Genomic DNA, 14,173 nt, shown 5'->3' with positions numbered 1-14,173 from the left:
GAAGCATGAGATGCTGAACAATTATAACTCTCAATTCTTTTGCTTTCCAGTGTTGACTCCATTACCTAATTTCCACTTCAATGGATTTTTTTAAGGGAAATCTACCCAAGATTATCGTTACACTTTAATAGTCTGGATCAAAGAGCATTTATTAAAAATTTGTAATTTATTTTTAAGGTTTGACATTAGCAAAATGTTTAATATCAGTAGTCATTAACAAATTAGCACTGCACATTTGGGATAGTTATACCCTAGACATGCCTAGTTATTTAAGCACAGAAAAACAAACAGTAAACATTAAGTATTTTTCTTTCTTGGTGGATCAGTTCAGCTTATATTTTGATGCCCTAAATGGCATTCCTACCTTTTATCTACTCTTTCTGATTGAATGTTTTATATTAATCCCATAAGAAAAATGTGGATAGGCATTATCTTTTATCTTTCTGTACTTTTGTGACCAGAACACAACTGCAGTGACTGAGTCACATGTTAGTGCCTAACAAGAAAACTTTTCTTGAGCAAACAGAGAAGATATTTGAGCTGCATGAACTCCAGCACACATTCCATGTTTAACAATTCACCTGGAGAATTTGACATATCCAGAAGCATGAAAAAGAAAGTTGAGAGCTGGCTGAAGTGACTAAATCTCATGTATGAAACTCACGTTTGGCTAAACAAAATCTTTCATATGTGCAGAAAGCACACGAACATTAGGAGTGCCACAGTGATAAGTTAAATTGATCTTTTAGCTCAATAAGAGCAATGGTCCACAAAAGCAGCAGAATACAGTTCTGGGAACTGATTTGCTACCTTGCTTTCTGTGTTAGCTAGAACAGAGAGAGATGACAGGTTGGAACAATGTGAAAAGGCCCACATTTACTACAGAGACAGTTTTCTTTTAATTCAGTCCTCTTTCAGCACTTGATTATAGGAAGAGCTGAATTCTCTAGTTAATTTGGAACAATAATGTCTCTTTCTAGAGGAAGACATGGTCTTATCACTTTTAGTAGAAGTAATTTCAATTTCGAGCTCCATGTGCATTCAGCCATATTTTAGGATTTCATTGCAGTAGTATCTTAAAAAGTTAATATTCCATATATTTACATTGTAAACTTGCTGTCTGCTAATATGAATGTTTAAGATTTTATTTGTGAAGTAACAAAGTAGGGATATTTTTCTATATCAAACAAAACAAAAAATAAGCATACAATCCCCATCTCACCACCATTCCCAACTAGTGGAAGGAAAAGAGAGTCTTGAAACACTATAATGTTTCTTCAACATGTCATTTATCATTGACAAATGACATCAGCTTTTGGAGCTGTTAGGCAAAATCAGACATTTTGTCCTTATCTTTTGCATACAAAAGTCAATTTAGTTGGTACAAAAGAAGGATATATTGAAGGAGAGACAAGCCAAAGGGGACTCGAGGCAGCAGAAAACAGACTTGAACAAAGTTGAAGAAAGTGGGCAAGGGAGTGAAGATTAGTCAAATTCTGAGCACAGCGTCCCCTCTGCTGAATCCCCCACTGTCTTGGTTTGAGATAAGCAACTGCCAACCCCCCCAAGCACAGAGAGAAAAGCCTCCCTCCTAACACCAGGGAAAGGGAGGAAAAGAGAGGGGAAAGAAAAAAACACTTCAAACCACGTTTATACTAAAACTACATATACTTTTACAGAAAGGAAGAGACAATTAGAAGAGAGTACAAATATTCACTCACACAAGTCTGCAACAACAAGTTCCCCACCTCAACTTCTTAACGAACACACAAATTCTACTAACTACACATTACTTAAGAAAAACCTTATTCCCCAGGGAGACAAACTCAAGCAGAAAGGAGAGACCCAGAACAACACATTTTACTTTCCTGAGATACCCTGTGAGCCAGTGGTGGGCCTGGTCCTCTCCATCCCCCCTGGGACAGCATCGTGTGTCCTCCCAAGAGGAGGCTGAGAAGCCACTGCCTTAACCACTCCCACACTGGTTCCTACTGCCCTGGAGATGATGTCATAGTGTGGTATGGAATACAAAATTACTGGCTAGAAGAGGTCAGCTGTTAGCTCAGCCCAGCTCAAGTCAGCTGACAGCTTCAGCCTAGTCCAGACTTCAGAGCCCAAATCTAGGCCCACCTGGGGGAACCCATAGCACCCACATAACTCCTGCTTCCCAAGGCATGCAGTGCCATCTCCCATTATTTGTCTCCCTTCCTAGAACTGCAGGAACTTTGTATTTCTTCATCCTAAGTCTAGTGATGACCCATGCTTAGTGGTGGGTCACAGGAAGAAATAAATGTGTATAAAGGTCAGGGATAGAAGAAAAATTTTCAAGTCTTTATGTCTCTTGAAGAGTTTTTATAAGTTTTACCTTTTTACTTGTAAGCAGCTCTACATAGCATAAAATTTACACAATGCACTGGACGTTTAGTGAGTTAAGTTGTCTGTCTCCTTAGATTTAAGTATTTATGTAGTTTTCATTACTTAACATGAATGTTATAGAACAATGTATACGTGTAAATCAACAGAGTACTTTCCATGAGAGCTTCTCTAAGTGCAAAACACTATTATAGTATTCTAGTGGGAAAAGAGAAAAAGGAATTCCAAGAATCTGGCTTACTGCAATAGTGCAAAGTTACCAGAAACTAGTTGTCTGACACAACCCACCACTTAAAAAAAGATAGTGACATTTTTTTAAACAATTCCTTCATGAAAAAGGATGATAATGGCACTGCTGGCTGCTCTGCCTCAAGAGGGAATTGTCCATCTGCTAGCAAATCCCTGAATCTATATAATTATTAAGATGTGTTTATGGAAATATCACAGAGTAGCCTCGGCACATTCAGAAATTAATAGAACATATTTCAAGATTGTAGATTTCTTTCAGTTAAAATTCTGGGGTCATTTTCTTTTCCACATAAAAGAACTGTGTTTCAAGATCAGCTTCATTGGGAAGCTCTGCTGGGATTTGATGTTTTTATTTTCTGACAGAGGAAAACTTATTTCTCTAAGAAGACTTCCATCTCCTCACACATAAAATGAGCAAATATACAATTGTTTCCCCTAGTTTTAATTTGCATTTTATGATTACAATGAGATTAGAATTTTATACATTGCACCATTATTGAGAAACAAGCTACTTTTATATTTCTGAGTAAACCCAAGGCCACTCTTAGATTTTCTTATTACTACCTCTAATAATGTATAATAATATTGATAAAAAATATAGCCCCCTAAAACTTGTGTAATTGTCTTAACAGATCCTCACAACTATTTAGAAATGAAAAAAAAAATCAAAATTTTATCAGGACTTCTCCAGACATTAAAGCAAACCCCAGCTGAGTTGTGAGGGGGACAAATCAGGGCATAAACCCATTTTCCTTCCTTCAAATTAACAAGGTGCAGAACACAAAATCTTGTTATTTGAGAATAGCATTCATATAGAATTAAAGCATAACTTCTGTAGGAAAGGACCTTTGGTGATCATCTTGCCCATCTACTGCTCCAATGGGGGAAACTCAGAGTCATATCAGGTCACACAGGGTGCTATTCAGTTTTGTGATGAATATCTCCAAGGATGGAGAATCCATAGCATCTCCAGGAGGACTGTTCCTATGTTCTATTATGTTCATCATGCATATTTTTTATCCTAATGTTTCATCAGAATTCCCTCAGCTGCAACATGTGTCTGTTGCCTCTCATGCTTCTGCTGTGGACCTTGAGGAGTCTGGCTCTGTCCCCTGTACAGTCTCCCAACTAGTGGCTGTAGACAGCAATGAGGTGCCCTCTGAGCTCCCTGCAGGCTGAGCAAGCCCAGCTCTCAGATTCTCCTCATTTATCAAGTGCTCTCCTGCTCTGATCACCTTGGCAACCCTTCAGTGGACTCCCTCCATGTCTTTCCTACCCACTGTGCAGCCCAAACTAGACACATAACTGTGATCTCACAGCTTAAAGGGGGATGATCACTTCCCTCTACATGTTGACTAGGGCTTTATTCAATTCAGCCCAGCATCTAGCTGGGCTTTTTGATGCTGGTTGGGCACACACAGAACTTATGAAGGTTCAAGGAGGTTGTTACACTTTGAGGTACAGCAGGATTTTCCCATCTTCACTTTGTGGACAGCACATAACTGTAAACAGTCTTTGCACAGCCACAGTGTGTTTGTAGAGGACCTGATGCAGTGAGGTCTCTGAGCTGCACATACTGGGAGAATGAAAACACACAAAAATGAAAGATTCATTTGGGTGAAAGAGGAGGTCAGGTAAGGCCCTGTGTCAATGGAATAGGTCATTTATGCTTACTTATAAGATAGGTCAGACACTTAGAAATAAAAAAGGAAAAAAAACATTGCTATTGAAAACTGCAGGCTTAGTGAAAAGTTTATACTTCCAATACTCAACATATAAAAGTAAATTAAAATGAGCTGCTACACTTTTATCCTTTCCCTGCTGAAACTAAGAGGATGCCAGTTGTATTAATCATGATAATTTATCTTTTCCCAGGAGGTTGTTTGTCAGCAATTGGAAGCAAAGCCCCAAATTATTTCACAATAGGCCAATAAAAGCGAACAGAGGAAAGTTATCTTTAGGCACAACTGTATTAATTTTTGTATTAATTTTTGCTTGGATGGGGAGCTACAGCTTGACTGAAAACTAATTGAAAAATGAAGAGAGTATCTCTCTTACTTCAATGCGTTTGGAATCAGACCCTTAGAGGTATAATTCTTACCCATGTCTTAGTCATTAACACTACAGAGAAATAAAAACAAATAGCTGTTAATCACTCTCCAAAAGACAGCTTTTTTACTGTTGCAGAAAACAAATATACTCTCCAACACACTGTAATGAGCTGGCCAAGGTAGTTTAAAATATCAGCTGTCTTTATGTGCAACAAAGTATTAAAAAAATCTCCTGACACATATTCTATATCCCTTGTGGTCAAATTTTCAGGCTAATAGACTTCTTTTCTTTTTTTCTTCCCTTTGCCTTTAAATGCTCACATTTCCAGACCCTCTAGAGCATCCTGCTGCATTTTCTAACCTTTATGAAGAAGCTTGAAGGCTGACAGAAATTTTTTTCATTTTCTTCTACTCTACAAAAAAGTAAAAACCTTTCAGCTCACAAATCTTGTAGCTCTACTTTTTCTAAAATACTTAGAAATCTGTTAATTTATTAGTTTTTTATTCATTTCACAAACTGAAACCATCCTTACCGTACTTCTCATAAATTAAACTAAATTTTAGAAGTCTAACATCATGACAGTATAAAATAAGAATTCTACTACACGTCCCATGTCAAACACAACAACAAAAACACTCTGAAAAACACATAAAATAATGATGATAGTGTCTCCTGAGCAAATATATCCTATAGCAAAATTCACAGAGGCAAAGGATGTTTTGCACACCATTTAAACCATGTGGGTTCTGCTATCAGAAAGGATGCGTGAAAATGCCAATAAACCATCCAACATGTGGCAGAGTCAGTTTTAACTCCAGCTGTCCTTTGGGAGACTGTTTATCCAGGTCCAATAGCAACCCAGGGAATGTCTGCAGTTGTGTCTTCATGCAAACTTTTCCCTTTAAGCCAATCACATTAACTGGAAAGGGTTCAGCTCCCCTGTGATGTTTCTCAACAGTACATGATCTGAAGATGTGCTGCGTGGGTCTTTTCAGGCATATGTCACTAGTATGAAACTTCACAGCTCTGTAGACCTTAAAGTGCACTATCAAAAGGTTGAGGACTCCACTTTGCCTACATCTTACACTTCTGATGTAAACTATGTGCAGATGAAATGTCTGTGGCTGTAACTACACGTTTTCATTCAACATGGGCATATTTAGACTGCACTGATTCATACTCCATAATACAGAACTGTAAATTTTAATTTAGAACTTACAGTTGCTTTTGTAATAATAGGATATAAATTTGGAAAACTAGTTCCACAAAAATTTACACTGGAAAACAGTTTGGACAGAAAACTTCCAATTGCTCTGACCTATCACCATATTAATTATAAGGCTGCATATGGAAATGTATATATAATTATAAAGTTGTATACTAGAATGCATAGTACGTAACCATGGGAAAGGAGAGGTAAAAAAATCCTCAAAGAAGAGGAATGTAAACTAAGCCCACTGCTTCTTCTGAGATCTGCTAATTGCATAGTTTATAAGCAAATATTTTTCCTTAACTGTTATTTTAATATCCATCAGCCGGACAAGACTCTCAACTATAGAAAAATCAATTCAGAATTAATAGTGATAACATCTCATTTCAGTTTTGTTTACTTCTCTAACTGACAGAAGATCAAAAGTACTTTTCATTTTTTAAATAGTGATAAATTAAATAAGTAGAAATAAATTCTCTACATCTTTTTGTGTGAATTCTTCTGGATGAAACAAACCATTATCCAAAGGTATCTGTTCCTTTTCTTTGCTTAAAGGACTCAGTAACTAGCTTGGTCTTATTCTACATAATAATTTTTTCAGATTAATCCTCTCCACTGTTCCTAACAGTGAAGAATCAACCTATACTCTTAGAATCAATAATAAAAGTAGGCATTGAAAATTGTAGTCCCTTTCTTTAATAATATTACTTATTATAATATTTTTTACTAAATAAAATGTATGTTCATCCACTGTAATAAAACCCCCATATTTTCAATTACATATGTTACAAAAACTTAAAATGGACAGCACACCTTGGCAAAATCCATGGACAGAATTCAAAATTTAGGGAGATTACAGCACTTGATCCCTCTGAACAGCATTGTTAATTATCTTCAAGCTCTGCACAACCTCCATGATTCATTACTTTTAGCAGAAATCTCATCCTGCTGCAAACTTTCTCAAAATACAAATATGTCAAAGAGCTCCTGAGTAAAGGTTTGTTGGCACCTCTAGTAAGGTTTCCATTTTTCTACAATGTAGCAAAATGCAGTTTATCATCTGTTCCTCACTCCACAATTTTAAATGTTATGAAGACTCCTCACCTGACCTTCAAATACAAAACATGTTGATTTTTTTGAGGTAAGGACAGTGAAATGAAGGAACTGGTTAAACCACATTGTGTCAGGTCCTTCACCTACTTACATCTTGGCCTATTATATATCCACAGTACTCCCCATGAACTTTATTTAACATTTTCTAAAGAAACAACATATGAATCTCTTATCAACCTGCTTTATGTTTCTTTCTTTAAGCATCAAATCCTGAAGAACATCAGTCTTCAAGCAGACAGGGAAAAATACAATAATTTTCCTTCAATGAAAACATGGATGACATTAATTCTATCATTAAATATCTCTACATATTTTTACTGTCTTTTAGTTTAGTTATAGATAATTTAACAAAATGTTTACCATCAGAAATTACAAAAACATGTAATGCATTTTGCTTGAAAGAAATGTATACCATTCATTGGACTGAAAGATTAGATACTGGAAAAGACTGCTCATTATGTGACTTTTTTAATGCCTTCCTTTTACTATATATTATGTTCACCACTTAGGAGAATTTAATTTGTATAGTATCTTTCATTAAGGGGAACCTGCACTAAACCAAGCCTTTTTTAGAGTAGTTGTCTGGTTTATTTTAGTTTTGTTGTTCCATAATTGACCAGTGTACATGCTATTCACACGGGAGTACCAATTCACTGTGGTCAGCTCCAAGCAAAGTTGAAGTGAGGGCTAACGATGTCTTCAACTTTTATGGAGGAAAAATAAGGCAGAGTTAGTGGTGTGACCTTATGACACAATCACATTGAAGTGAACTTAACCACAATGCCCTCAGAGATGGAGCTTCAACAACATTACATGCTGCTGTGAAAGAAAGGACCATCTAAGGCCACTTATTTTCACCTGTGTGATCTGGAAAATGGCCTGTTACATAGAATGATAGAATGATAGAATGATAGAATGATAGAATGATAGAATGATAGAATGATAGAATCGATTGGGTTGGAAAAGACCTCCAAGATCATCGAGTCCAACCCTTGGTCCAACTCCAGTCCCTTTACCAGATCATGGCTCTCAGTGTCACGGCCAATCTGCGTTTAAAAATCTCCAGGGATGGGGAATCCACCCCCTCTCTGGGCAGCCCATTCCAATTCCTGATTACTCTCTCTGGAAAGAATTTTTTTCTGATCTCCAACTTAAATTTCCCCTGGCAGAGCTTGAGCCCATCGTGCCCCCTTGTCCTGTTGCTGAGTGCCTGGGAGAAGAGACCAACCCCCACCTGACCAGAACTTCCCTTCAGGCAGTTCCAGACAGTGGTGAGGTCACCTCTGAGCCTCCTCTTCTCCAGGCTAAACACCCCCAGCTCCCTCAGCCTCTCCCCATAGGACTTGTGCTCCAGTCCCTTCACCAGCCTCGTTGCTCTTCTCTGGACATACATTTCTAGGATATGGGATTTCTTTGCTTTTGAAATGTTTGCTTTGACATTTCAGTTTCTTATTAGAAATGTGGCTCTGTGTTTTGAATGAAATATGGAATGGAAACAAAGCCCCAAACCAGTAAGAGTTTGGTAGCACACCAATAGGAGTAGCTGTTTGAAGTGTTCTAAATTCTGGCTGAGCAGCTAGAGATGAATTATAATAAAAGAGCCTTCAAGAAGCACGTATCTCTGTAATGATGAATTTTTATAAGCAAAGAAGTTGACTGTGTTAAGAGGGCATTTTACATCTAAAGTCACAAAACTGTTTTAAAAAACCCAGGTCAATCTACAAAGACAGAACTTTCATTAAATCTTACTGAGATTCCTGTAAAGATGCAATAAACTCTCCAAATAACCATAATGCAATACTGTGACTTTCAATGACTTTTAAATCACAACCACAGGAGAGGCATGGCTATAATCATCTACACAATATAGTGACCAGGGGGGGTAAGCACTACTTTTGGATTTCCAACTTAGATCATATCTGGCCCGACTTTTCAGATTAGTCAAGCACCCACATGTCCAACTCCACGAGCTCACATGCTGCTGCAGTCACTCCACACATTAGAAAGCAGGAGGGTTTTTTTGAGAAACCTAAAATTCTTTGTCAGTTTTTAAAGTTCTGGGTGCTAATCTCATCCAATAATCCAGTGATAGATTTAGAAGAAGAATGGGATATTTCATGAGACGCATTTCCATGCATTAAGCGATATTAAAAATGATCATTAGAGAAGAGGAAGACAGTTAACAGAACTGCAGTCTATATTTAGACATTGATTCTGCCATTTCATCAGAGAATATATTAAATGTCACATTCTGTTGCACAGCCAATTAGAGAGGTAAGCACAACAAAAAAGAATTTTCCTGCTGGTTTTGTTACCAGCACAGCATGGAATCAAAAAAGAGACAGGGCTACCCAGCCAGGAACAGGCTGCTCCAATGCTAAAATATTTTAGCCTTGAATTAAGATAAAATGCAAATATGAAGCAGTTCATTTTATAGCATGTATAACATTAACTGAAATTTTCAAGAGTTAATAATTTATTCTCATGTTCAAGTCAAACACATCTGCAGGAGGAAGAAAGCTACGGATTTTACCAGCCAGAACAATATGCTAAAGTGAGCCATAAGTAAGAAAATTTTATAATGTTAAACCAAACATTTGACAAAATACAATTTTAAAAACAAAATCATGCTGAAAAAGATCAAAACATTATGTGTAAACAAGTCTTATTTAGCCCTCAACTTTTTCAATGACCTAACATTTATTTTAACCTAATGTCCTGTATGGGTGACACTGCAATTATAATATATTAAAATATACCCATGCCATTTTAAAGATATTTTAATTAATGAAGCCATATATAATTATACTAATTAAATATTATGATTATTATTCAAGATGAAACAAATATTTTATTTATCTTGAAGATCGAGAAAACCAAAAGTCTCAAAAATAGAAAGTTTAAAACACTGAGGAAAAGGGGAAATGTAAGAAAACAACCACAACGAATCCCATGAGACATCAGCATATCTTCTTATAAAATGTCTTAGTACAGAAAATTGGTAAAATGTATCCAATTTCTTGCCCACTTTCTATTCCAGTAAAAGAGAAATAATGTCAATATCTTCCTATGTCAATAAAACATATTTTTTTGTTATGAGGAAGAAGAGGAGGAGATGGAAGAAGAGAATCTTATAATAGAGAATCCTAAACTCAGTTTAGAACTGAATTGAATGGAAATTTAGCAGTGAAAAGTTTTGCACAGGTAGGCCAAATCTTTTATATTGAGCAATGCTAAATCTAGAAGGCAGGTAATTACTTTCAAGCTATATAATACCAAATTACTTTTATTGCTACTGAGTAGCTAAAATTTAGCCTTTTTTCCCCCCCTGCACATGTATTTCCACATTTTTCTGTGTTTTCACAGATAAGTAACACTGATGCAGTTTTGCTGACAGAACAATTTCATTAATGAACTGGTTTTTTCTCTAAGCTGAGGAGCTTTTGATAAGCCAACAGCCTCTCAGAAAGTTATTACAGAAGTAACTAAAGAAAAGGTATGAAACTGTGTCTTTTTCCTCCTGGCAGCCTGGAGATTACAATTCAATTTCTTCTTTGCCATGATGCTGATATTTCACCCATTGGCTTGCATACTCGTAAGCACAAGCATAGAAAGATGGAGATCTGCTTTAAATAACAGAGAAAATATTAAATATACTTCTGCTCCATTCATTACCTAAAAATTTCATCCAATAACTGTGTTTATGGGATAATGTATTGCAATGTATCACAGCTCCTTTGTTCCTTGTTGAAATTAAATAAGACAGAATAAAGATCATGAGGCTTTCAACTTGAAAAATCATTGTTTCTCATACCTTTTGTTTGATGATCATGTCGTTGATGTCATCAAGATCACCTACTATCACTCTCTGAGATTTTATCTCTCGATCCAGTCGAGAAAGCCAGTCAGTGAGTTCTGCCCATGCCTTGTTGAAGTCAGCCAAGGCTGGAACCTCCAACAGCACAGAAGATGGCATTTCTGGTTTGAAGGTGATGGTTTCCTTGGTTACCCTGGTTTGTGTATCCACAGCAACAGTTTCACCAGAAGTTACTGAAAGAAAAAAAATGCTAAAATTACTGAATAAATGAACTATGAAAAATGTTTATTTCAGTAGTAGAATTTATGCGGTATAAACGGCAACAAAGAAACGAGCTCATTTCTTGATGTTATCTCTCCTGAAAACACGAAAATCAAAATTAAAAGACTATATGAATTCATCTTTTCCATGGTAATTCTATTCTAACATCTCATTAACATCCAGCATTCATAGGATGTTCAAATTGCATCCTTAAAAGCCCAGTGGGATGTAGTGTAGCACAAGCGAAGTTCACAGTGTGATAAGAACCCCTCACTCATGGTCACTGAAGTATTGGCATACATGAGTCCAAAAACCTGGTAATGTGGTCAGATCTCTTGAGGCCAGAGACATTGGAAAGAGTTGGTCAGGCTATCCAGGGTATCACAGCCTGACCGTGTATCTAGAAGCAGTCTCCAGTTCCCCAATGTCTCCAATCACTCCACAGCTGTGAAACTGCCTCACCAACAATCTTCTCACTTACTATTACCACCAAATATTTCCCTGTGGACTCTGTGACCAGATGGAACCTTATACAGCAAGAAATTGAGCCTTGACTAATTCTTTACTTTCTCACCACGTAACTTGAAAATATGATGTGCTATTTGTTGGATATTTGTGGATATTTTTATCCTTCTGTTTGGAGAAAACAGACACATCTTCTTAGTGTCTTTTCCTGATCTATTAGCTGGGTTTTAAATAATCTGTTAATTATTCATCGCTTCGCATGTGGAAGTACTCAACACTGAAGCCCAGTTTCTTTCTCTGCAGCAAATATGATGAGAGGTGCCACAGACACTACCACAGGACAGAGTGATGTGCAGCAGGATATCATACAGAAGATCAAGACTGATTTTTCCTTCTTGATTTTTGCTATTTACAAATAGGAACTGTTGGGCTATTTTTGCCCTCCAGTTGATCAAGGAGAACCAATTCCTCACGGACAATATTATTGCAGTTGAAGCTACACTCAATTTGTATTTTGTTAATTTTTCCTCATTTTTGAAAAAGACCAACCAAAGAAGAAAAACACTAAAGTGGAGAAAACACAGGGACATGAGGTTATACAATATTAGAAAAGAGACTAAAACTCTACATTTTAGAGTAGCTACAGAATTTCTATCTGACTTAACTGCCTAAACCCCACAACAGCTAAACCAGGAAAGCTGAAACAAAGCTCTGTGGAGCATGCCTTACATTTTCTAGCATTGAACTGCAAAACATGGTCACCAAACACCAAATAATTATTTTTAAATGACCAAATGTTTGCATTTTTCCCAGTCTCCCAACAGAGCAGAGAAAAATCAGTTTTCTGCCCTCTTCCTGTCAGATATTTAGTCTTTTACATAAAATCCCCCAAAACAGTGTCACCCCATGAATACTAAACTTTGTGGGGTTTTGTTTGTTTATTTGCTTGCTTTCTAGTACTTCTGAGAGTCTAATGGTTTTCCCCATTGGCAAAGGGTCTTTTTGAAACCTGAAAACTCAATAGCAGGTGAGAGTTCAAAAATGTGGCCAGAAAACCAAGGCCTTGTATTTCCTCTATGGCTTCAGAGGTTCTTGGACAACAGGAAAACAGTTGCTTGATTTGGCATTTGTGTAGGTTAAACAGAAGTTGTCTTATCTCAGAGGAAATTTCCATCCTCATTGATATTGATGTAAACTGAAAAATAATTTTCTAAACTGGGACTCTACTTAGCCTCCATGAGTAGACTTGGGATATCTGACAAGACTGCCTGGCATCTCTGCATCTCACATAGAGTTCACCATATCTGTTCATTTTTCCTCTAGTGACAGCTATTTCAGAAAATAGTATTCCTACTTTTCTAATGTTCATGGGTCTACTGCTCCGGATTTTGGCTTAGAGTTTGGTTCGTTGGTTTATCTGGTGTGGTTTGGTTTTTTCCCCCTTGATGTAATTCTTTTGCATCAAGAAACTTGAAATACTATTGTAAGGTAGGAGCAGAAATACAACAGTCCAGCATCATATCTTCTTTAAAAGGTTCAAGATCTAACACTATCCACCTGCATCTCCTGAGGATGGTGATAATCTGCTGCACTTTGACTGAGCAGTTAGAACTGTGATATCAAATTATTTCTAACAATTACCTTTAGAAAGTGTTCACACAGTGTTTCACTTCTGACATTTATCTCCCCTCAGAATAAAAATGCCACTTGACAAAGTATCTGTCCCTTGTAACTGTTTTTTCATGCTTACATGGATATGACATGGTTCATTCAACAGAAGGGTAAAAATGAGCAACTAAAATTAATAGACAAATATAAATGAATGTTAACTTCAAGATATGTAGCAACAGATTTTATTCTGAAACAACTTATCCAGAACTGCACTGACAGTTTCTGTAACTGAAAGGGGACGGTTTCTTGGTTTTGTAGTGGGTTTTTTTGGTGGGTTTTTTTTTCCACCTTAGTTACTTTGTTTGTTTTTTTTTGTTTTTTCTTTTTTTTTCTGCAGGACAAATAATTTATAAATGCAAAACTGAGATCAATTTTATTTTTTTTTTCAAATATCTCCGTATTAAATTCTATCCTACTGCAACACTTCATAAAAAATTAAGGACTTCATCTTTCAGTTTATTTAAAGGTTTACTGCTGTAATATCATAAACCATAAAACCAAAAGGACAAATAGAATTTAAGACAATAAACCATACAAATGTGCCGTTTTGGAGGTGATTTCCCATTAGCACTTTCTGGTGTTTAACAAAGAAGGAAACAACATAGAACAATAATAGGGGGAAAATAAAATACAAAATAATAGCTGGGTTTTTCAATGTGCTTTTGAACTCTGAAATACATTGGGTGAAATCAAGAGTATATTGGTAATTTTTGCATCCTAATATTAAACTTTAAGAGTAAAATTAGAATGTGTTATAAAACTGAAATTCAAATATTAAATGGAAAAATAAGAAAAATAGAATGAAGTCAACTGCAAGGAAAGATTTCCCCCCTCTCCTTTTATTCTGCTTATTTCAGTGTTGTGTTTCAAGAGAGGGTCAAACTGACAGCTTCAAATGAAACTCCTTATTTAGGCACCTGTTATGGGTTCCCCCAGGTGGGCCTAGATTTGGGCTCTGAAGT

The 14,173-nt window shown here is 36.4% G+C and overlaps 1 protein-coding gene across 11 annotated transcripts in view; it reads right to left on the bottom strand.

Moving 5' to 3' along the window:
- Positions 1-14,173, bottom strand: part of DMD (dystrophin) — a 1,187,916-nt gene that overhangs the window by 357,324 nt on the left and 816,419 nt on the right. For all 11 annotated transcript variants that reach the window (XM_071568723.1, XM_071569521.1, XM_071566241.1 and 8 more), the window contains one exon: positions 10,812-11,047. In XM_071568723.1, the coding sequence (XP_071424824.1) occupies positions 10,812-11,047 (236 nt within the window). The remainder of the gene's footprint in view (positions 1-10,811; positions 11,048-14,173) is intronic.

The sequence above is a fragment of the Pithys albifrons genome, chromosome 1 (genome assembly GCF_047495875.1).
Source record: "Pithys albifrons albifrons isolate INPA30051 chromosome 1, PitAlb_v1, whole genome shotgun sequence".
In the NCBI taxonomy this organism is placed as follows: Eukaryota; Metazoa; Chordata; class Aves; order Passeriformes; family Thamnophilidae; genus Pithys; species Pithys albifrons.
This window is presented reverse-complemented; position numbering and strand designations above follow the sequence as displayed.